The sequence below is a fragment of the Trachemys scripta genome, chromosome 4 (assembly GCF_013100865.1).
Source record: "Trachemys scripta elegans isolate TJP31775 chromosome 4, CAS_Tse_1.0, whole genome shotgun sequence".
Taxonomy (NCBI): domain Eukaryota; kingdom Metazoa; phylum Chordata; order Testudines; family Emydidae; genus Trachemys; species Trachemys scripta.
In genome coordinates this window covers 63,126,397-63,151,365 of record NC_048301.1, presented here as the reverse complement: position 1 = coordinate 63,151,365, position 24,969 = coordinate 63,126,397, and the positions used below count along the sequence as shown (strand labels likewise).

General features: G+C 43.8%; 3 protein-coding genes across 7 annotated transcripts in view; 2 read left to right on the top strand and 1 right to left on the bottom strand.

The window, feature by feature from the left end:
• Window positions 1-11,054, top strand: part of TTBK2 (tau tubulin kinase 2) — a 219,450-nt gene extending 208,396 nt beyond the window's left edge. For all 4 annotated transcript variants that reach the window (XM_034769194.1, XM_034769196.1, XM_034769195.1 and 1 more), the window contains 2 exons: window positions 3,458-4,746; window positions 6,810-11,054. In XM_034769194.1, coding sequence (XP_034625085.1) covers window positions 3,458-4,746; window positions 6,810-7,278 — 1,758 coding nt within the window. In that variant the 3' untranslated portion in view covers window positions 7,279-11,054. The remainder of the gene's footprint in view (window positions 1-3,457; window positions 4,747-6,809) is intronic.
• Window positions 11,055-19,103: 8,049 nt separating this feature from the next.
• On the bottom strand, window positions 19,104-22,587 carry LOC117876793. The gene is made up of 2 exons (XM_034769192.1): window positions 21,911-22,587; window positions 19,104-20,021 (listed from the first exon to the last, which is right to left on the bottom strand). Exons 1-2 carry the CDS (start codon window positions 22,365-22,367, stop codon window positions 19,363-19,365), a joined length of 1,116 nt encoding a protein of 371 aa, XP_034625083.1. The 5' UTR covers window positions 22,368-22,587; the 3' UTR covers window positions 19,104-19,362.
• Window positions 22,588-22,792: 205 nt separating this feature from the next.
• CDAN1 (codanin 1) overlaps window positions 22,793-24,969 on the top strand; it is a 46,213-nt gene continuing 44,036 nt past the window's right edge. For both annotated transcript variants that reach the window (XM_034769188.1, XM_034769186.1), the window contains exon 1: window positions 22,793-23,014. In XM_034769188.1, the coding sequence (XP_034625079.1) occupies window positions 22,919-23,014 (96 nt within the window). In that variant the 5' untranslated portion in view covers window positions 22,793-22,918. The remainder of the gene's footprint in view (window positions 23,015-24,969) is intronic.

Here is a 24,969-nt window from a genome sequence, read left to right as displayed (position 1 = left end):
GGTGACTTGAATTGTGAAGGAGACCGCTTGTTAGGTCAAAAATGTCATCAAGGGATTGGTCTCTTCAGATAGAATTTTTTCACAAGATTTCTGAACATTCAGGACTCCCATCTATGGACCTGTCTTCAGCAAAATAAAATATTAAGCTGTTTTCATTACTGTGGCATGTATCCATTTCTAGGGCCTCTAGAGTATGACACATTTGCCATTCCATGGAACACCAACCTTGTTTATGATTTCCTCCTGTATTGCTTGCTTGGAAAATACTTAAAAATAAAAAGGCAGTTCTTCACTGGACCCAATTGATTCTTTTGGCTTTGGAGAGGCCACATAGGACCTTCTTTAATGACCTTTTGAGCCTCTCTCTCAGGTGGCTCAGTTCCCTCTCCTCTTGTGTCCAGATCTGCTAAAATATGGACAAATGTTGCACCCAAATCCAGAAGCCCTAAATCTCACAGCCTGGTTTGTGACAGGGCACTTCTGAATGTGTTGAGGATTTCTGATAAGGTGGGTCAAACTATGCCCCTCTCTCACAAGAGAGCAGATCCTCCATTGCCTGCTATTTAGTATAGTCTATTTTCTCAGCATGGTGTAGGGCTAGAGGGTTTCATCCAAGAAGGCCAGGGTCCCATTTGTCTTAGACTTCTTTCAAGAGGATTTTCGTAAGAGTTTAGCTCCTAGTTCCTTAGAGGTACAGACATCAGTTCTTAGTGCCTTAAGGAACTCCATGCATGGAGGAGGGGAGGGTCCTTCTTCTAGTATCTTTGGTCCTCACAAAAATCTCCTTTCTTTAGTTCCTCCCAGGTCTTGTAGCCCTTTTGAGTTTTAATCTTATTTTCAAAAATTATATGAGAGCCTCTGTTGCATCCTTTTTAACATTGTTGTCATTCAGCTTGCACTTCCTGAACCTTAAGGCAGTGGCTTTGACAGCAATCATCTTTGCTTAGAAGGTAGGGGGGACAGCAGCTCTATTTCATGCTCCTGCATATTTGATTTAATTTGGACCAGGACATTGTTTGGCCTATCTTCTTTTTCATTTCTAGGAAGAAAATTCTGGCAAAACCTAACATCAGAGGGTTCTGAAAATGTACGTGACTGAGTTGGATTCTTTTAGAGAGAGTAGATTCATTTTTGGTCCTGCTTGAATGATCTAGAAAAAAACTCCAAGTTTCTTCATATTTCATAGCTAAATGGATCAAAATCTGCTTCCATAGGAGTGTACAGAATAACAGAGATCTCTTCTCTCCTCAGGATTAAATCACACTCAACCTGCACAGTCTTTAGGTCTCCTAGACAGAGAAGAGTAAATAAACTTTTATAAAGTGACTAGATGGTATTTCCTCCACACCTTTACAAAGGTGGGCTGTATGTTCAGTTGAACAGCTCCAGTTTTCAGACACAGAATACGTAAAGATGTGATCCCTTAGAGAGATCAGTCGGAGACAGAGAGGGAATGGGAGAAAGAATGGTTTCATTTTCTTGACCCTAATGTCCTTTTTTCCTTTTCCTTTACACTTTGAGTGCTTGCTAGGGTATTGTTGTTTAAAATGCAAGTTCTGTGCAGTAGTGGACCCAGTCATGGAAAGGCAAATTTTATTCCTACTTCCCCTTTGGTTTTTGAGATTGGATCAGTACAGCACAAATCCCCTCTCCCACCTGAAAGATCCTGGATTTTTCCTTGAGTCCTGGAGTAAAAAAAGCACTTCTCACTCAAAAATGGAGATAATGTTTCTTTCATATTAAAGACTCAAACTAAGATAAGAGAAGAAGTGAGGACTGTCCCCTAGGGTGTGAATACTTTTTGGTTTGATTGGTTGTCAACATGCCATTCTGATTCAGTTAACAAGAAGAGCCCAGGACTGTGCATATCCAGTCCCTGAAAGTAAATTAGCAGGTAAATGAGAAAAAAGTTTCCCTCTTGCTGCAGAAGGACTCCAGACATCTGAGTGTGGGTTTTCGCTTGCTCCGTTGATCCTAGCAAATTCTCTGTAAGAACAGTAGATACAGCTTAATCAGTCCCATTTGGGAATTCTTAGGATGCCTTCCTTGCTGGGCTACTTCCTGCTTTCTCTCCCTCTGCACTCAGTGAAAACCCCATTTTCTCTGCCCTAAAAGTAACAGAAAAAATGCTTGACTCTCATGCTGTCTGTGGAACTACAAAGAACCTGCTTTGCAAATCACTGCTACTCTGAGACCAGCTACACAGTGGTGTATAAAAACCACATTGCAAGCCAGACCTCCCATGTCTAGCTTGCCCAACCCGGCCTCAAGCCCAAATATGGAACAAAAACCCAAAAGTGAGGCACATTAGAAAATCAGTGTAATAAATCTCAGAATGATGTGGTAATAATTTCCTTAACATAAATAACATTAATTTCTGTAACTTCAGTATCATGATGCAGCATGGCTAATGTTCCATATTTTTCCTGTGAATAATTTACAACATCAGTTGGATGTTTGTATTTGATGAAAGTAAGTTTGACCCTATAATGATGGATGTTTGTTACATGAGGACTAATAAGAGGATGTACAAAAGGAGTGAGAGTTTCCATGCAGCTGTTAAATTCAGATTCCCCAACAGGGTGCATGTCACTATCAAATCCCAGTTTGCTTGTTTTTCATGGAAGTAGATTGAATACCACCAGTATTAAATGTGAAATGTGTTCCTGGGATCTAATGGGTGAGTTTGATTTTTACCAGCCAATGGTGTCACTATGCTAATTATGCTAAAAGCCCTTTGAGCTCTCCAGCACTTTAAGACTATTTCTGCAGCAAGTGCCAATGAAGTGTCTGTGATATAAAATTGCAGATTCCATGGCAACTGTCATCAGCTTCAACTTCCAGCAGAGGTGAATCCAGGAGGCTTTTGTGGCAAGACTCACATTCCATAATCATTTCCACTGCTGATGAACATTACAAGCTCTGACTATATGTTTATACACCATGGTGACTCAGTGGGAACTATCTGCTGCTTGACCAAAAATCTCACTTCTTTAATCCTAGCCTATGAAATACTGTTCATCATCTTCCATCCCTGACTGCAAGGTTTTGTAATTTTTATAGTATAGCTTGTTAAGGATTACTTTTTACTATGAAGTTGAATGTGTAAAACTTTTATAAAAATATGCAAAATTGTATAAAAATAACAAACAAAACGTAGTTTACTCCTTAGGCTGGCTCTGTTCTCCAGCAGGGTTCTTGGTGAATGTGACCTTTTCAGCAGAGATAATGCTTGTTTTCACATGCCATACATTTTGTCCAAGGATGGTAGAGAATTTTATTTTCTAGTTCTGTAAGTCATTTATGAAATTAGCTGTTACTTTTCCAATATGAACATAATGATTGATGGGAACAATAACACTTTGAACATACAGTATCAAGTCTGCATTTTAAAGAATATGATCTGTATAAGATGATATTCCTATCTTTTAATTTTTCCTTTAATTTTCCAATATAGATAACAGTACCCAGACCATCAGTGGCATCCACCCAATCTGCCTCTGAGAGCTTTCATTATGGCCACCAGCTAGAGAAGAGGGACAGAAACACTCATCCTATGGAATACACTGTGGAATTTTCCTCTCCTAAGGAGAATTTGCCTGGATTGGTAGTGACAGAGGATGCACTTCCCACTAGTACCAGCAGAACAGATCTGGTACTTCAATTAAATCATATCAGCCATGAGGTGCTTGAGAGGGAATGGCACGTCAAAGAATGTGTCAGACTCATAGACTGTGGCCAAAAGGACCTACTTGAACAATGTAGCAGTAGGGAGGAAGAAAAAGAACCTGGAAATCTCGCTGTAGAAACTGAAGAAGGAAGGCTTCCAGTGGTTTCTGAGGATGCCCTAAAAATGTCTCACAAAGGGCAGAGTTGTTCTCCACCAGGGAGCTCAAAATTAGTGGAGGGGAAACCTCCAGCTGCTATTGAATCTACTGATGAATCACAGCCAAGGACTTCCTGCTTGGTGCCAAATTCAGATGCAAACTATGAGGTACTGAAGTCAGCAGCAGCTGAGACATCAGAGGTTTCACCATCAAGAGTCATAGACCTATTTGCTGATAGACCGGAACATCAGATAGTAGTAGTGCAGGAAAATGGTTTCCATGATAATGAAGAAATTGATTATAGTGAAGACTTGGAATGCCACCAGATGGACCTTGCTACATTTTTTCACCAGGAGGACAAAAGAGAGAAAAATGCCCCCAGAAATGGAGAGCTGTTCCATTGTATTTCCGAGAATGAGAGTTCTCATCAATCTAAGAAAGACATGGTTAGGTCACCCTTTGTAGTCAGACAAAGTCGCATACCAGTTTTAGCACAAGAAATAGACTTGACATCAGAGTCCACTTCTCCTGTTTCAGCAAAGGAAAAGCTTCTTCTAAAGAAGGCCCATCAGACAGATTTGGTCAGGCTACTTGTGGAAAAGAGACAGCTCAAGTCTTTCCTTGGTGATCTCTCAAGTGCCTCTGACAAGTCACTGGAGGAAAAAGTGGCTGCTGCTCCTGTACCATTTTCAGAGGATGACGTCTTATCCTCCTTTTCCAGATTGACACTGGACACTCATTTGGGCAAACAATCTGAGGATGGCTCTTTGTCACCAAGCAGCTCTCAGTCCAGAAAGAGCAAGATTCCAAGGCTAGTATCCTGGGCTACCACTGATCAAGTCACCAGTTCAACCTCAGCTCAATTCTTTCCTCGTCCACCCCCAGGAAAACCACCAACTAGGCCTGGGGTAGAAGCCAGGTAATACAGATAAACTAGAAATACGTATTTTATTTTAAAATAGCTTTGATCTAGCTTGCAAAGAGTATTGTCGGATTGTCCAAAACTTCGGTCATTTGTAAAATGATTTCTTTTTAAAAATCCTGGATTTAAGTGATCTGACCACAAAAAAGCATTTGAGAAATATCTTAACTGGTTTTTTTTAAAAGCTTTAGCTTTAACACGTCAGTTAGATATTAATAATATCTTGAAGTGTTACAGAAGGATGTGACAGCCTTCCAGTGAACTCTCCAATAGATTTCAGAGTAACAGCCGTGTTAGTCTGTATCCGCAAAAAGAAGAACAGGAGTACTTGTGGCACCTTAGAGACTAACAAATTTATTAGAGCATAAGCTTTCGTGGACTACAGCCCACTTCTTCGGATGCATATAGAATGGAACATATATTGAGGAGATATATATACACACATACAGAGAGCATAAACAGGTGGGAGTTGTCTTACCAACTCTGAGAGGCCAATTAATTAAGAGAAAAAAAACTGAACAAAACCACTAACCCAGGAACCTATCCTTGTAACAAACCCCGATGCCAACTCTGTCCACATATCTATTCAAGTGACATCATCATAGGACCTAATCACATCAGCCATACCATCAGGGGCTCGTTCACCTGCACATCTACCAATGTGATATATGCCATCATGTGCCAGCAATGCCCCTCTGCCATGTACATTGGCCAAACCGGACAGTCTCTACGCAAAAGAATTAATGGACACAAATCTGACATCAGGAATCAAAATACTCAAAAACCAGTGGGAGAACACTTTAACCTGTCTGGTCATTCAGTGACAGACCTGCGGGTGGCTATATTACAACAGAAAAACTTCAAAAACAGACTCCAACGAGAGACTGCTGAGCTAGAATTGATATGCAAACTAGACACAATCAACTCCGGTTTGAATAAGGACTGGGAATGGCTGAGCCATTACAAACATTGACTCTATCTCCCCTTGTAAGTATTCTCACACTTATTATCAAACTGTCTGTACTGGGCTAGCTTGATTATCACTTCAAAAGTTTTTTTTCTCTTAATTAATTGGCCTCTCAGAGTTGGTAAGACAACTCCCACCTGTTTATGCTCTCTGTATGTGTGTATATATATCTCCTCAATATATGTTCCATTCTATATGCATCCGAAGAAGTGGGCTGTAGTCCACGAAAGCTTATGCTCTAATAAATTTGTTAGTCTCTAAGGTGCCACAAGTACTCCTGTTCTTCTTTCTCCAATAGATACGGATAGCCAGAATTTTCAAACCTGGGTTCCTAAAGTTATAGCTATATTTAGACACTTAAATAAAAATGACCTGGTTCTCAAAAGTGCTGAACACTCACAAAACCCATTACCAAAGCACTCTTATTTAGAAGCCTAACAGTTTGAAAATTTTGATGAACAATATTTAGACATAATTGGTTAGGATCAGATCATGGCTGATTATGCACAGGAATGAAAAGGTGCACAGAGAGGATTCCAGAAGCTCTTCTTCACCCCTGGACATCTATGCATGGGCAGCCATAATCCTGTTCTGTGTATGAGTAGACTACAAGTATAACGGGAGTGTAGGTGTCACCAGTGATGCAATACCCTCTGAAGGAAGGTGTAGTAGGATGGCTTTGCCCTCTTCCACACTGACAGACTGCAGCCACAGTGGGTAGACAGGGAGTGTACGCTACCCCTCCAAAAAAGGAGTTGATAAGCACCACCCTTCAGTATGCTCCTTCCAGTATTATCAGTAAAATAAGTATGCCTGTATGCACTTTGACACCTCTGTCTAGTACTTATAAACACATTCTTGTTATGTGTTGGGGGTTACACAAACATGGGTACTGTGTCCATTTGAACTGGACACAAACCAAAACCCTAGATCCAGATACCTCTGAACTTTAGGTAAGTTCAGATCCAGATGTGAACTCTGCAGATAAGGCCCATCTCTAGTTTCTACTTATATTATGTTTGTGTATATTCATTGTAATGGACAAAGCACAATAAAATGGTGGAAAAATAATCTCTCTTCATTTCTTTTTAAGATTACGCAGGTACAGAGTTCTAGGGAGCAGCAACTCAGACTCAGACCTCATCTCTCGTCTGGCTCAAATCCTTCAGAATGGATCTCAAAAGCCAAGGAGCTCCACCCAGTGTAAGAGTCCAGGATCGCCACATAGCCCAAAAACGCCACCTAAAAGCCCTGTCATCCCTCGACGCAGCCCCAGTGCCTCCCCTAGGAGCTCTTCCTTACCCCGTACAGCCAGTTCTTCACCATCCCGGGCTGGACGGCCCCACCATGACCAGAAGAGTTCATCCCCACACCTTGGGAGGAGTAAATCGCCTCCTAGCCATTCAGGCTCCTCATCCTCTAGGAGGTCCTGCCAACAAGAGCACTTCTGCAGCAAACCAAGCAAGAATGGTCTAAAAGGATCCAACAGCTCCTGCCACCACTCCCCAAACACTAAAACCCCCACAGGAAAGAGCAAATCGGCTAGTAAACTTAGCAGATAGGAACTGAGCCTTGACAGGTGTAAAAGCCTTCTTGTAATTTGATGCATGTTGTGTCTGTGTACTGTGTATTTAAACAAACCCCCCCCTCAAAAAAAAAAAACAAAAATATCAGTGTTGAATCCTCACTTTCAAAAGAAAGTAAACATATGATAATTTATTTGACAAGTCCATAGTGTGTAAATGAGTGGCCAGGCATTGCCTAATGACAGGCAGCAAGCAGATCAGGGAGGGTGGTAGAGGCCAGAGAAGGACAGTCAAAGCTGTGTGGAACATTTGAAGTTAAAATTATCTCTAAAGTGAGTGTTTTAATAGGGTTTTTTATTTATTTATGGTTTTTATGTTGTATACTTAGGAGATTTGGCCTAATTATTTAAGGCCTTTCTCAAAGAATATGTCATAGAACCTGAAACATCCAGTTTTATTTCCACAATGACACCACCACCTCTGAGACAGGTACTGCTCAGGCATTTATTTGTAGAATTTTAAATAAGTACATTATTTGGAAGATGATATTTCTAATTTGTGAGTCTTTTCAGTGTCAGGCTGTGAACATCTCTTTCTGAGTCATTCAGTGTCCATCCCATCCACTGCCCCCCCCAATGGCACAGATTCCTCTGTCTAAAAAAATTACACACTTCACCTGTTCTGTACACTGATGACATTTTAAAAATAAGTTTTAACGTTTTCTGAGTTTTATAGTGATATTTTGCAGGGCATTTGTCTTTTGTTAGTATCCAAGAACCTTTAAACATCAGTCATGTTGCTTTTTTCCTTCTGGATCCATGGTTCTCCCCTCCAGGCCTGTATTATGTACATTCTGGAGACAGTGATTCCAATCTGAATTATGGGAGAAAGAAGGAAGAGTCTTCAGGCTAGAGGGTTGTTGCAGACTTACCATATACTGCTGTGTGTATTTGGTCAGAAGTATGTAAACCTATTTGTCTGAAAGTTTGTCTGAGTGCAAAAGAGAGCCTTTGTTACAACAATCATTAGCTATGGACCACTTAAACCCTTATTGACCTTATTCACAATGGTGCTGTCTTGACATTAAACCCAAGATGGCAAAGCTGAGAAGGAGTAGAGAGAACTACAAACTCAGATTCATTTTTTACCTTGGAATTTAGCTTAAGTCTAGAAGACGAACTGTATGTGTGTTCTCCGTGCTGAAAGTTGAGTGCAGAGCCTATACACTTGCTAGGTTATAGACATGAGGAATAAAGGCCTTCATCCCCACTTCCTACAGAATCTGAATGAGAATATTTGGCAATATAACCAGAAAGAAAACAAATCTCAGACAACTTCCCTGTTGGGATTTTTGTCTTCCCTTTTGACCAAATTTCTCTTAGGGAAGCCAGACTCCTTCTCTGTGAATAAAGTCCATGGTGCCTATTTTCCCCAAACAATTTCCTTTAGTACTCACTTAATATGCTGTAGAGGATCATTGTAGGACACTTTAGGGGTACGGCAGCTTTTACTAATGTTCAGAAATGGACAGTGAATCAGAATAGTTTAAAACACGGGAGTACAAGTCTGAAAGGGATACATTAGCATCCCGAATGCTACCTGTCCCAGGGGTGCTGGATGTGTGGAAGCACTGTCAGTTACTGATCTGCTTGCTGTAGTCGTATGCCTTTCTAGCCAGCATCTGTGCTTTTTATTTAACCTCTGTTTGCTGCCAAACTCTAGTACCTTTGGATTGAAAAGGAAATATTTCCTCTCTGAGCTAACACATTTCTAATGCTGCATCACAGCTGCCCTGGAGCTGCACTGAATTTCACTTGTTCTGTCAGAGTGTGTTGGGATTTTCTTTTTCCTCCTGTGCATACTGTTTTCCATAAGTAATGTAGCACAGTGTAGAACCTTAGTTCAATTCAGGTTCAAGCACTGCAGTGGAATGCAATAGGTAGGGCATACCTGCTCTTTCTGAAGAAACTATACCATTGGAAAGGCTTATTCCTTTGTATTATATTGTATTATAGGTACTATACTAATGATTGCATGTCCTCATGGTAAATTATATAATATAAATATTTATATATATATATATATACATATGCTTATATAAATTCACTTACTCTTTCTCATTCTCCATTTGTAATTTATGGACCACAGATGATGCAGTTCTTTTTCTGTTGCGTGTTCTCTTGGCGTTGCATCTCTCATTTCCTGAAAATAGTTTCCTGGCATCCACAAAGTCAAATAGCCTTCATGCCTCAGTACAGGGCTGAAGGGTTGGTGATGTGTCAGGAAGCCAGTGTTTTGTGTCTCAGCCTTTTCCTTTTATTTATATTTTTTGTGTGTTTGTCTGTTTGCGTGTGAAACAGGAGCACAGACTCAGAGGTACTGTATCTTTGATTATAAGATAGGATTTGTAATTACTGTTTTTTCATTTCACAATGTGCATTTTTAAGCTGCAACATTGCTCATGATACAATAGCAGTGACAGTTAATGAATACCTAATAGATGACTATGACAAAAAAAATCAAACCCTGTCTTTTCCTTTTTGATTTCCTTACCTGTCACCTTGCAGTATACACTAATGAGAGTTGGATCCCATTGTAGACATCTCTCCCCAAGGCTCTGCTGATACTGTCTCTTAAGGCAGTGTGGCAGCTTATGATAATTTTTCATTCCCAATTTTCTGAGGAGCATTCACTTTGGTCTTTGAATTAAGTCCTATATGAGTGAGGTGTTGGGAGTTTTGGCATTAACTTCAGTGGGGGCAGGTTTGGGCTCTGTGCCCTTCCCCTGAAATATTGAAAATAAGGTATTTACATTTTCTCCCTGGTATAGCAGGATCTGGAACCAGGTAATCACTGTTATTGTAAGAATAGTTGTTTTACAGGTGAGGGGAGACATAAAACTCAAGATATTTTCCTTCTCTCTGCCAGAGACTAAAATATATCCATATTTTTCAATATTACATACTAATGAATAAAACAGAGAACATTGAGCTTGTAGAAATATATTACTATTTGCACTTCTTGCCACTACAAAAAGAGGAACTACATCAGAATGGGGGAAAGCACAAAGCAGAGGATGGTGCTTTTGGCATTTTCAGTGCAATGATGGTAAAAGAACTTTATGTCCCTGGTGGTGGCTCACTGCAGATTTGGGTGACAAACACAGGTTTTGTAGCTGGTTAGAAAACTACTGAGTTACTAATAGAAGCAACTTTACATTTGTGGATAGGTCAAGACTATAGCCTCTCTTGTACTTTTCTTCCTATTTTACTTTGTTGGTTATATAACGCCTGCCCTGTAAAGGTAACAAAATTGAGTGTTATGAACTAAACTATCAACAAATGTAGCTATATAGTAATCAAGCCCTGTTTAATTGCCGTCCTTGTAATGTTTCTAGAAGGGCCTCTGTAATCATCAGTGACCCTATAAAGAATAAATCCCAGCAATGTAAATATATAAATTATTATATATTTAATTCCAGTTGTTTAAAACACTAAAGGACAGTGGCTCCTGTGTAAAGTCTAAGTAATTGGCATTGTGCAGGGAAGCTCTGCCATGCTTAGAAAAGGGAGAATCTTCTCCAGGGCCCAGAGAAGCTGCAGCCATTCTGCATAGTTTGCAGAAGCTTCCCCTTACACTAAGGTTAGTTCATGGACCCACTGGCTATACCCTCCTTCAATCCTAATCTCCATTTCTATAGAGAGAACTGCCATGCAGCCATGACATACAGGGCTTTCAGATTCCTCCTGCACAGGGCCGGCTCTAACTTTTTTGCCGCCCCAAGCAGCAAAAGAAAGCGCCGCCCCGCCATAAACCCCCCCCCCCCCCCCCCGTGCTGCCCTGCCCCGCCAAAACCCCCCTCCCCCCCACCAAGTGCCATGCCGCCGAAACTCCCCCCGCTGAGTGCCGCGCTGCTGAAACCCCCCCCCCCCACGCGGAGTGCCGCCGAACACCCCCTGCGGAGCGCCGCGTTGCCGAAACACCCCCGCACACACGCGGAGCGCTGCCGAAACCCCCGCCGAGCGCCGCGCCGCTGGAACCCCCTCCCCCCCACCGAGCGCCGCGCCGCACTGCCCCCCGCCACCCCAAGATTGGCCGTCTCTTATCAGGTGCCGCCCCAAGCACGTGCTTGGTTGGCTGGTGCCTGGAGCCGGCCCTGCTCCTGCACAGTTCCTCTTCAGTATCCTCCATGTGTTCTGAAACTGTGGCAGTTCCACTGCTTTCAGGGGTCTTTTGTGGCCAAGTGGGGGAAGTTGGGAAAGGGTCAGAATTTCCCCCTGCCTAAATGACTGCCAAGCCCTCCAGAGCATTTTTTCACAGCTGTCAGTATGGATCCCTTAATGTATTCAATGAAATAAAATCTAGCATTTGATATTTCACTTCTGAATAACAGATTTTATGCTGCTATTTTGCAAGGTACAGTGAGCTTAGTTTGTAGTTTTTTAAAATGTATCTTGGTATTGGCAAAACCTTTTCATGGTACACTGACAGCTTATTTGATTAACTATAGGCAAAATCCTGCCCCTGACTTAATGAGTTATGCGACATGCCGGAGTTGGCAGAGAGAAGGATGCTAAGCATACATCTGCCACTAGAGCAGGGCAGGGTGGATCAGGGTGGGCATAGGTAACATGCTGGTAGGTGAACTGTGCTACTGCTCTGAAAAAGGAGCCATACTTAGCCCCAGCTACCAGCATATATGTTAGCTGGCTGGGTGAGTGTGGTGGGGCAGGGTATTCCCTGTAGCCAGTAACCATATCCTCTCTGGGAACTACAAAGCAAAATCCTGTCTGGATGTTTGCATGGGTGAGAAACAAGCTCTCTACGCCCTCACCTCACAGAACACTCATGAAGCACAGGGCTATATCTTGTCCTATATGTTTAAAAGTGGGCTGATGGGCTTTTCATCTTTCAAGGCCTGAGTTCTGAGAGCTCCATTCCATGCACTGCTGGGGCATTTGTGATCATTAACTATAGCAACGGAAACACTGAATTTGGTCTTTAAGAGTAGTTCCGTTCACCTTCCATTTTTTGGATAAAAGTGTGTGGGAACTACCTTAGCTATTGCCTCCTCTTTGTTAGAATTCAGCTGCCAGAACTAGCTGAGGCCCACTGTATTTTCATTTAGTTTGACCTCCTCCTTGAACTCCCCGTACTTATCCCTGGCCTAATTGCCGCACCAGCCCCCTTCCAAATTACAGGCATAATCCTACAGTCCTAATTTGGGCAAAATGCCCATGCTCCCTATAATTGCAATAGCATTTGTGGCAGTGGCTGAACTGTAATGTGCTATAAAACCACATTCTTCTCTCCCTCCCTAAAGTAGAACTTAGGCAATGTCTGACTTATACTACAGTCTCCCTGTCTGCCAGCAAGCGCCCTTTTCCATAATGAATTGTACATCTTCCCCAGAACTCTAAAGGACATGAATGCTAGTAGCAACATCAGCATGAGAATGAAGAGCTGCCAGAGGGTAATTATTTCAATTTCTTAAAAGTGAGTTAGTGGCAAAGAACTGGTGCATGCCTCCCACTACTGTTTGATATAATATTTTTTTTCTTTTTGTTTCACCTAAAATATTTTTGCACATTTCATTTCAGTGACAAAATTAACCTTCCAAAAATGAATGGGAGGAATGAGTAGCAATCACAGTCCAATTGATTTCTAGTCACTCGGGTATAAAATAACAATTTGCTTTCTTATGGGCCTGATCCTGTGAAGTGCTGAATGCCAACACCTGTTGACTTCTGTTAGAGTTGAGGATACTCAGCAACTTGCAGGATTAGGCTCATAAAGTACACACTGTCATTCCAAATGTCTTTTGGTTCATCTATGCTTCCACTGTAACACAGTCAGGGGACCTGGTTACTATATTGATAAAAGCTGTAGTACTTAACTATGTCCCTGTGTTTAACTATTAAAGGCTATGGATGGCCCTGGCTGTTATTGGAGCTTTTAGTATAATGCCTAATCCTTTCAGGTGCAAAAATGCCTAGTATAATTTAGTATAATGCCTAATCTCTTTGGTGTAAATGCAAGGAAACTAGACAGTGAACAAATGAATCTTAAGGGATACTTACAAGTCACCACAATATACATAAACACCCAATCTATACTTTTCTGGCCTCCCACCTGAACTCCCCTTCCCCTGAAACACAAACACACAAATCTCTTTGGGGAAAAATAAATGAAATAAGGGGGAGCTTGGATTGTGTAATGACTCGTACAACCTGGGTTTCCCACAGCACGCTATCTAAAGCAGAGGAATTTGTATAATCACAATCACAGCAGGCTCTATAGTCTTATGCTTTAAATCATTTGTCTTTATTTTAATATTGAGTCAGATCTCCCTTTAAGACAAAAATATATAGAAGTTTATTATCTCTAGGTACTGTATGTTAACTTAGTGGCTACTCCATTCAAGTTTTAATTTATATTTTGATTTTCATTCCATTCATTGTCACCAATAGTGTCTCTTAAGAGTAACAATGACAAACACCTAGTACTTGCAATCTTTCCTGTATAGTATGTGCTGTTTTTTGTTAGCCAGTCACTTTCCAAGATGCTCAGCATGCATGCCAGATAATCGTGGGAATGACTTTCTCCCTTTGCAAAAGTTGTTCATGGAGGGGAAAATTATATTCAGAAATTAATATGTGGCTGATGCATAAAGCTAGCACGAGAGTGTTCTGAACTGCGAGGCTCAGATATTGACCTGAACGTTCTCAAAGATTCCTGGTATCTGGACCCTTTGTTTTGGTTCAGGGTCCATCTCTCATTAGAGCTAGAGACTGTGCAGTGCAAACTTGAGCTTGAATATAACAAAGGCTTTAACTGAAATGCTGAAATAAAGAAACCCTGCTTATATACAAATGAGTATATGATGATTCAAATGTTTTGCTTCTTAGGTCTTCAGCAATATCCTTATCCAGTGCAAATGTTGGCTTATATGATCTATAAGTTTTACTGTCTACTACTTCCATTCCTCCTGCATATGGATAACTTAGATCTTGGGCTGGTCCAGCCATTTTCATGCAAGTGAAACTCTCATTGAAGTCAGTGGAGGTTTTTCCTGTGTATGGACTGAAGGAATGGGTCCACTGTGAGGATATTTACAGTTGCTGGTTATTTTATTTGGAAAATGAATGTGTTGTGGCCACCGTGCAGACCTATGCCTCCTCCTCATTTATTATAGCAACTGCTGTGACCAGGGGTGCAGAGCACATGGTCTCAAAAGCAATATCCTAAACAGGCTGCCCATAAGAGGGATTGAGCACCCACAACTCTCAAAAGGAATTTAACTACCTCCAATGGGAGTTGCAGGTGTTAGCCTCCTTTCAGGATCAGTTCATCTGTGAACAGGCCAGTGTATAGGGTGCTCTAACAGCAGGACAGTTTGCATCTTCCCCCAAAGATACAATGTGGATGGGCCTGGTCTTCCCATGTATGGAGAATGGGAGTCGTTTGGGTTTCTCATAAACCCCTATCTGCTGCATGGCAGAGCAAAGTCATGATAATTTGACACCGGGAAAGTCAGCCTTTTTTTAAAAAGCTGTTTCACACACCCCGTGCCTCCACCTGCCTGACAGAATCCCAGCAGTAAGTTGCTTGGAAACCTTCTCTGCATTCATGCTACCTTCCCTGGCCAGAGAGCAAGGTTCCAAAGTCTTCCTCTGACTTCTGATTTCCCCCTTGAATTAGCCCAGACACAAGCTGTTATGCTGGCGCTGGCAGCAACTGATTTTCAACTGCTTTCCTACAAGTATCCAGTCCAATAAATTAAGGAAATCACCAGCAGGGCTTAGAGACAAGTAGTGAACTTCTGAATCTGTGAACCATTGGCTGCTAATCTAAAATCTTGGAGCAATACCACAAAGAAATGAAAATCTGTAAATGAACTAAAGATAGAATGTTCAGTGACTCCAATAAGAAGACATTTAACAACTCAAGATTAAAAATCTATGGTATAATTCATTTACATTTTCCCCAGAGTTTATTAGTTACCATAGTGAGAGGCAATTCTTGAGAGTCCTCCAGACTCTCTTGCCCTGTACTTATCCCCCCCAATCCCCAATGAAATCTTGTAAGCCATTTTTTTTCTTTTTGCTCAGGCATCCAAGAACATAAGTTTTGGCAGAAGAGCTAATGCCCTTGTAACGGTCATTTGTATATAAAGGTGTAATTATTTTTTTCCCATTTGTACCATATCAAGGCTTTGTACAATGTTTTATGTTCTGTTTTCAAATTATTTTGTATTTTATTTTTATAAACTGGTTCTAAATAAAATATTCATTCAGCATGCAAAACTGCAATCCTTGACTGCCTATGAATGATGAGTTTACTGTTTATAAAGCTCCTAACAAATTATTTTTATAGCCTATTTCTTGACTGTTGTAACTTATAAATGGAGAGAAGCAGCACCAATTGTGTTATGACATACTTTTTTTGTTTCTTTTTGTTGCATAGAAAGTACACAGTGGAAATTTGTTGGTACTAGAGCAAGCAACAGTAAGATGTTCATGTTGCAAACTGGAGTGCTCCTACTGATTCAGCAGCCTCATACCCTGTATTACAGTAAAAAGGGTAGATACTTTAGCTTTGCTCTATTTCTTGCCCCACGCCCTCCATCCAACCAAGCAATGATTCTGCTACAGATCAGGTTCAGTGTGATAAAAATATGGCAGATTCCAAATATGACATTCTGAGGCCCAGTCTACACTAGGAAGTTAAGTTAGTATAACTACGTCATTCAGAGGTGTGAAAAATCCACACTCCTGGGCGACACAGTTAAACCGACCTAACCCCCCAGTGTAGATGGTGCTAGGTCGAGAGGAGAATTCTTCCATTGACCTACCTACTGCCTCTTAGGGAAATAGATTACCTACGCCATCAGGAGAATCCTTCCCATCACTGTAGGTAATGTCTTCATTGAAGTGCTGCAGTGATGCAGCTGTGTCGCTGAAGCAGTTTATGTGTAAACACACTACTACTATAGTGTCTCTCAGTATGCCTCGGTCATCATGATCACATTGGAGGTACTTGTCCACCTACTGTTCCTAGAGTCTCAGGAATTCCACAGCACTTGACCTACAAACATTAGCTGTTTCTGAACTGAAAAATCCAATTGCTCATAGCAGGGACTTAAACTTCAGGGTGATAGAGGCCCAAGCTAGGCTCTACCAAGCAATGTTGCCACAGAGCAAATGCAGCAATTCAACAATTGGAGAAATGGCCTTGAAAGAATGTTAAACAGTTAAGAAGTGGCTTCTGTAGTCTGGACAAGTTGGCAGTCACTGCCCAGAATGATTAGGTGAGCTTTAGAGCACAACATTTCACTAATCTAACTGGAATGTCACAGAAGCATTAATGACTACTTGTCCTAAAAGAACAGAAGAGAGGCGAAGGCTGCTTTTCAGTTAAAGAAAATACAACTTGATGAAGCCCACATCTCAATGAGTGGAATCTGAATATGCAAACTCCCAGCATGTTAATATGTGCACATCAGGCAAACAGGAATCCTATGCTATTTCCAAGCAATAGGAAGCTTTTAATATCACAGGACTCAGAAACTAGTTTTGGACTGGGTCAGTTTAAGAAAACCTGGTAAGTGATTAGTAAAATAGTTGTACCTATCACCTGCAGCAACTGCTTTTGTGAAGTAAAACTTCTCAGAAGCCAGACTATTCTTTCATAGAAGGCACCTAGCCTGTATTAACCCCCATTGTAGATGTACTGTATGCTTGTGTTACAATATAATCTTGCATACTGTACACTGACTAGGGCAATGAGGAACACACACCAGCAATATTACTACTGCAGGTTTGCTTTTAATTAGGCAGCAGCTGCCAGATTAAAAAAAAATATATACAGGCACTGAAGTTAATATAAAGGAGAATAAAAGGGAATCTTTTCATCAGAAGTAAAGGGAAACTAATGAGTTGGAGAAAGTAACGCAATAGTTTCCAAAGGTGATGACAAAAGAACCCTACTTTTGCATTTGTGATTCTAGCATCTAATACTGATAGAACACCCCTAAGCTCCAAAGTCTAAACCTATTCAACCATGGCGTCAGCAGGTAGCACGTCTTTGTGCTGGTGTAGGGTAACAGTCCATCCTTGTCTCAACCTTTGGTTTCTTTCCTCCTGCTGTAGAAAGCGAAGTAACTGCCAACAGTAATTATTGTGGGGGATAGAGGGTTAGTTAAGTGCCTCCCCCCATTCTGTATAATATTAGCTGGAAAAAATGTCCATGGGAGTATTTAATTTTGACACTGTATGCTCTTGCCAATTTTAAATTTTTCAGATGTTTCTTTTCAGTCATCTGGATAATGTGTTTGAGATTCATTCTTCAGCAATACTTGAGGAGCTGCCAGCTAAAATCACAGAGCTCTCAACATGATCAGGCCCTCTTCTATACAGCTAGTCCCAAATGCTGGTTGTGGGGACTCTGTACAGGCTATGCGACTGAGATTTTGCTCACCTTGAGGTAGCAGTTTCACAAGCTGTAATAAGGGGATGTTATTTTGGAGCCTGAGGAAAAATCCTTGCACCACTCCCAACTGCTGGAAGCTGTTGATATCATCTCAGCTTTATCATAGCTTAAAGCAAAGGGCTTCATCATTTCCTCAGGATTAACAGAAAGGTATCTCCTTAAAGTGCAGTACTACTGTCACAACTGATTGTAAAAATGATGTCTTCTTACTTAACAGAGCCACACGCTTTCTCCGCTGGCACTGAAAGGGGGGAGCTGGACTCTGTGGGTATGTGTACAGAGCAGGCATATGTACAAGTCACCATTATTTAAGAAGAGCTGTTAAATAGCAATTCCCCTATTTTGATATTCAAACTAAATGCATTGTCATCTGTAGAAATTAATGCAAAAAGCAGACTTTTGTTCTTTCTATTCTTGGCTCTTATTTGCTCCTGGGCTGGCATTTAGGAATTGTTTTCTCCTCAAACTCTCCTTGCCCCCAGGATGTAGTATAGAACTATCTTTTTCTTCTATGTTTGTACAGTGCCTAGCACAATGTGGTCCTGATCCATGACTGGGGTTCCTAAGTGCTATGATATAAATAATGATAAGGAAATGGAAGATCTTCTACCACTACCACCCAAACAGAGGCCCAGCCAATGGAATTCTTTCAAGAGCCAGGAGAGAGCACTTGCTCTACCCCAGCCTAACCAAACCCTAACTAGTATACTTTGAGTAGCAAGTCTACTGTCAGTTCTGGACAATATAGAACATGGGTTTCTTTTTTACCTCTTTCAAACAATGTGACATTTGTCCCCAGAAAGCATGCTGGCTCTGTTGAAGACAGAACCTGGTGCTAAGCTATACCAGCAAAGACTGTTCCATATTGAGAGCAGGCATCACTCACCAGAAATGAATTTTTTTTTGCTATATTTCTCTTTTTAAATACTTATGTGATGAATAGTCTCCACTTTCATTGCAGTTAAGCAAAATGCTTCTGCAGGGAAGGTGCATCTGAAGAGCTGGAAATGAACAGGGACCAGATAGATCAATGCTGGATGAAATCTGAGCAGCACATTCATAGATCAGCAGCTCTGTGGCCTAGTTCTATCCCATCTCCCCAAGAGGTAAAGTTGCCAAACCCTGGGGATACCTTGCACAGCCCAGATTTTTTTTAAAAGTCTTTTTTTAAAATACAATAAAAATAGCAGATACTAAATAAAGTCAACTATTTTTGCAGTTGGGTTTAAAAAAAATAGTTACACAACTTGTGTAACTAACAGATTCTGCTTCGGTTATTCAATAACTGTAACATTACCTTTGCACCCCACTCCATCATGCCTTTTATGTTAAAAAAAATCACATTAACCCAAAGAGGATACAGACAAGAGTCTTAGTCAAAATAAATTTGATTTTTTTTTTGAAAGAAGACTGTGAAGAAAAACCGAAGAGAGACATTAACCAACTGCAACAGTTAGTGTTAACACATGGGAGATTGGTAGTTAGTGTCAAATGCCACCTAATGTGAAACTTTCCCCACTGGGGAAAAAAGAGCAGGAGGCACGTCCAGTTTGCTCCATTATAGTCACAGGGTGGAGCAGCGCATACAACAGCACCTCTAACATCAGTCACTTTACACATATTCAAGTTTTACACATCTGCAAAACAGAAATAGTAGCAGCCATTTGGATGTTCTTTCTTAATGGTTCTCAGGGGTGGTCTAGGAAATTCCGAAGGGCCTGGTTCTTGAGACATAGAGCTGGAACTGCAGCTGCTGCTTCTGCTGCTGCTTCCAGCCACCTGTGCTCTGCCTCTGTCCTCAGCTGGGGAGATCTGGGGAGACCCAGGACTCAGGTACCCTGCTGTGGTCTGAGTAGAGGTGGTGGCATAGGTGGTTGGGCCAGTGTTGTTTTTCACATAAACATTTTTGATAGCCACCAGTGTGTGTGCCATAATACTGAGGCTGTTGCTGAGATCTTGCATGCCTTGCTGCAGCAGCCGAAGGTTGTGGTTGACACTGTCAAAGCCAGACTGGATCACCTGCATCTGGTTCTGCTGGATCTGCATTAGGTCCTCTTCAGTAATTTCATTTTGGTCTGTCTGAGACCGGCCTTTTGTTTTGGCTTTTACTTTCCCAGACAAGCCACCCCCAGCTGTTCCCAGAAAGGGCAGTTGCTCCTGGCTAGGTGGAACCACAGCCATGTCCTCAGAACTTTCTTCTGGCTCCACTACCTTCACTACTATTTCCTCTTTTAAATTCATCTTCTCAAGACAGGGTTGGTGGGATGGACCAGGATCATCTGTAAACCCTAAAAGGGCATGGAGGAGGGAAACAAACAAAACAAACAGGAGTCAACAGACTTCATTATCTCTGTGGTCAATCAAACTTCTGCCTGCCCAGTGAGCACTATTGGCATTTACGTGGTAGTTAATACTTCTGCTGTCAAGACCCTATAATGAAGACTTGTACTGTATTATCCCCTACACTTGTAGCATAGGTATCATCTCCTTTGATAGGGAAAAAAATTGAAACATGCTCACTGTAAATGACATAGCTCTGAGTGATGCAAATCTCAGATTGAAATCACTTACTTCCCAATAGATCAGCTAAAAGCATTTGCTACAGAAGAGATTAAGTTCATTCCAAACTCCTATTTTCCTCTCTCCCAGCTCAGCACAAGAAACCCAATATCTGCAAGGCAGAAACAAAGTGACATCCTATCTGAATTGCTCCTCCTTGCCTGAAGAAAGATTCACTGAACTAAAGCTCATACCTTGCAGACCCATGCACAACAGGGTGTAATTTTGGCTGCAGTTTACAAAGGCTGGAATTTGTATGGTGGAATGCAAGTGAGCGGAAGGAATGATCCAAATTTGCACATGTGCAGGTGGGTCTAATGCACCACATCCAAAATACGTCTGTTCACTTTTCACAACCTATCATGCAAAACCTGCCAACAGTTCAGCATCTATGTGACTTAGGTAAGAGGAGAAAACCACTATAAGCAGAAATTATTTTGAAAAAATGGGTTTGTTGTACAGTAGAGCATCCCTAACTTGCACACAACTGGGACCTCTAGCGAATCAGCAAGTAACTGAAGACTTTTTTTTTTTTTTAAATTGTTGAAGACAAGGATCTGCTTCTCAAATCATGCTGTGTTCTTTTCTTCTGACAACTATAATTACTTGTGACTTTATACTTTACACAGTCTACCCATAAGGCCAGATAGTGTTCAATGAGGTTTTTTCCCCCTCTTTGAGGCACAGAATGAGAAGGTGAACTGATACTGCTTAAGACCCTGATCCTTACATTGCTTACCTTGACTCTTAAGAGTAATCCCACTGAAATCAGTGGGACACCTTACAGGAATAAAGTTAAGCAGGTAAATAAGTATTTGCAAGTTCAGAGACTAACAATGCACTTTGCAGCTAGATGTGCTGAGGATGAGAGAAACAGATTTAACACAAATAAAAAAAAACCCATAATGTAAATTAATTCTTCACACAAACAAGATATACATCATGGCCCCTAAAACACTGGAAGAGGGGCGCCTCCCTGGGATAGCGACTGGCATAAGCAAGCACACAAACTTCAAGTTTAAGGCTGCTTGGGGTAAGTCCCTCTTACATCTGTGTCATTTGTACATTACACAACTGTCTCATGTGAGTAAACAGGAGTTGTGTGTGTGTGGTAGGGGGTGCTCAGTGCTGCTCTGGATCTGTCTCTTAGGGTGCACCCCAGGGACAGGCTGCAGACCAACATCTACCAGTACTTAAAGTGAGGGAAGGAGTCACACGGGGTCACCGACAGGGCAAAAAAAAAAAATCATCATTATGAATTAACCGGGTCACTGGGGGCTGGAAGGAAGCCGCGTTTTACCAAAGCTGCTGCTCCCAGCTAATGACAGGCGCCCCCTTTCAGCGCTGAACTGGGGGAAATAAGTACCCCCCCGCAAATGCGGAGCCCTCCCCTCCGGGCGCTGCACAGAGGCTGAGCTGGCCCCTCTGCGGGAGGGATGATCCGCTCTTCTGCTCAAGACAAGTGACCTGGAGGGGCTAATCCCCCGGCTCCATGGCAACGCTGACTCCCGCCGCGCCGGAGGCCCAGACCGGCGATGGGGGGCGGGGGGACCAGAAGGCGGGACCCGGCGGGGGGCGTGTGGGGCTGCGCTCCCCCCTCACCAGCCCCGGAGCTCACCGATATCCACCACGGAGGCTCCGGGCAGGTCCAGCGTGTCAATGCCGCCCACGATAGGCACAGCCTCGGCGGGGCCCAGCGCGGAGCCGTAGGCGCGGTGGTGGTCGGGCTGCGGGGCGGGCTGGGCCATCTCCTCCGTGCACAGCAGCAGGCCGAGCCCGCCGGGGTGGCCGGCGGGGCCGCAGCCCTGCGAAAGGCGGCAGAGCTTGCTGCGGTCGCGCCGCTTCAAGTCCCTCCAGCGCTTCTTGAGATCCTCCACGTCGCGGGGGCAGGCGGCCACCGGGTTCACCTTGTGCCGGATCAGCTCCCACACCCGCCGCTTCTGACCCGGGGAGGCGCGGCCCGGCCCCGCCGCGAACAGCAGCTGCTCGTGCTTCAGCACCTGCTCGATCAGCACCTCGGTCTCCGCCTCGTTGAAATTGGCCTTGCGCCGCTTGGGCGAGTCTTCGGCCATCATCCTCCCCGGCGGGCGGGGCCCGCGGGCCGCCGCGATCGGTGCGCGGCCGCCGCTAGGCCACAGCCCGGGCCCTGCTCGGGAGACCAACGCCGCGCACGAGAGCGGGGGACGCGCAAGCCCCCGGCGCAGGCGCCCCGCGCCCCGCTTGTTGACATGGGGAGAGGGCGGGAGTCGGTGTCCTGGCGGCCCCACCCCGCGCAGGGAGCCGGCGCGCGCCGCTCCCCAATGGGAATCCCCGCTGCGACCCGCGGCCGCCCCACCTGGCCCCCAGCACCACCGGCACAGAGCGTTCTAGCCCCGCCCCTTTCTGGCGTCACAAGCACACCCCACGGCGCAAACCTGATCCCAATCTCTTCCCCACCCCAGGCCCAAGTAGGCTAGTGGCGGCGCCGTCCCCGCCCGCGTGGTACAGCATTCTAGCCCCGCCCACAGCTGGTGTGCCCCGCGCTCGGGGGCAGGCGGGGTCTGCCCCCACCCCCAGCTGCAGCCGCTCTTGTCCGCGCGCCGCGACGTGCGTTGTGCGCCTGCTCGGCGGGCGGCCGGGGCCGGGGATGGCGGCTGTTTTGGAGCTGCTGCTGCGGGAGGAGGTGGCGCCCGGTGCCGTGGTGCGGTGGCTCAACCACGGCCCCAGCCACCGCCCAGCCGAGGTAACGCGCAGCCGGCAGCGCTGTGTGACGCCGCTCCGCCCTCAGCCCGGCAGCGAGGGGCCTGGGCCTGCTGCAGCCCCGACTCCCCGGCCTGGGCGGGCCAGGAGTCCTTGTGGCGTGGGGGGCTGGAGACTGGCGTCTTGGGCTGCAGCCGGGGTGGCCTCTGGGCCACACGCCCAGCCCGCCGGGCGCCGCTCGCCTGAGCACGGAGCTCTGCTCCCGGGGGCTGCAGGGCTCCCTGCGCACTCGGGCCCCGGGTCCGGGCGCAGCGTCACTGGAGGGGCATCCTGTGGAGGGGAGGGAACCTCGTGTCCTGCTCCGCACTGATCTGAGGGCAGCCCGGGCAGCCGAGGGGGCCAAGGCAGGGACCGGGGCTCTCCACGGCGCAGGGCAACTCATGAAGTTGGCACCCTGTGTGCTGGGCCCTGGCGGTGGTGAGTGCTTACAGCGGGCAGGAGGAAAATAATACGGGAGGAGCAGCGGCGCTGGTAAAGAAGTGCCTGGGGGGTGTCCCTCCTCAGCAGCCCAGCCCCACTAATGCCTATATAAATAAAGTGCCAGGTGGGTGTGATCCTCTGCGCCCTCCCCACCCCCCCGCTTTCAGCACTGCCCGTAGTTTCTATGAGCTGTGTTAAGAGAAGGGTAGCTAAAGTTACGTTTTACATTAATTAGGTACAGCTTTTTGTTTCTGGCAGTTTGCCAGACCTGGTGTGACCCACAAAACGGCTTGGTTATTATTTTGGTCTGTAGCCGCTGAGGCAGGCTTGGCCGAGTGAGAGCTGAGCAGGGAGTCTAGATGAAATCAGCTACAGATCCAAGTGTATGTACAGAATACTCACACAATTCTCTTGTATTCCTGAAATATGGCCATGCCTGTAGTTTGTGAGCTCCATCTGCTGGTTTTGCAGCAAGCTGTTATCAAACGCTATTTTAAAGGCACATTCTATTAACATATTCTTATCAAGCTGATAAGCTATGTGAGATCTAGCCTGGTTATTACTTGAATAGGAGATTTCCAAAGATATCCAGGTTGCTGCAGGAAGAGAGTGGCAATTTAATAGATGGCACGGATCCCTCTGAGTTAGTGCTGACTAATTACTCTAGTGGAGTGCTTGGGTACTGTGCTGCTGTCAGTGCTGTCTGTTGCATGAGATGTAAAACGCTTCATTAAAATCCCTTGGCATTTTTCATAAGTTCGAGGTGGTAAACACTATCTTTATCAAAGGCCACCTCAGGTAATTACACTATTTATCTTAGCTTCCTTTCTAAAACTGTTGTATAGCATTGCTGCTGAGCAGGTGCCACTTTCTAATGCCACAGTTACTGTGAATCAAGGAGTAGCTGAATTGATAATAATTGTTAAATACATTTACCTTTGTGATGTGTTTAGAATCTTTTTGGGAAGAAAAATGCTGTATAAATGTAGTTTAATTATGTGATTGTAAATAAAAGGTGCCACCATGGGAGAAAAAATCTATATCCTGTGGAAAAGAAGTCAAATCAAAAGACACTAACTGCAGTTTTGAAACAAAAATTAAAAAAGCAAAGGGAAAGAGATAAAAATTGAGATATATTGTGAAGTCATTGTCGGTGCAGCTTTGCCAGCTAGAAGAATATTGCTTAAAAGGGAGATTAGAGGTCTAGTGAGAGCGCACTGGACTGGGAATCAGGAGACCTGGATTCTATTCCTGGCTCTCCCCTGCCTTTCTGTGTCTCCTTGTAGGTGTAGAGTGCCTAGCAGTGAGTCTTGGTTGGGGCCTCTCGGTTCTATTGTAATACAAATAATAAATAAGCGGTTGTGAGTGATTGTGTTTTTGGGATTGTATTTGAAAACAGGCTTTGCACTTTATAGCATTTTCTGCTTAAGGACTTCAGTGTGCTTTACAAATATTAACTAACCCTCACAGCTGTCTCACTCATTAAGACACTACCCCTATGAGGTAGACAAGTAATAT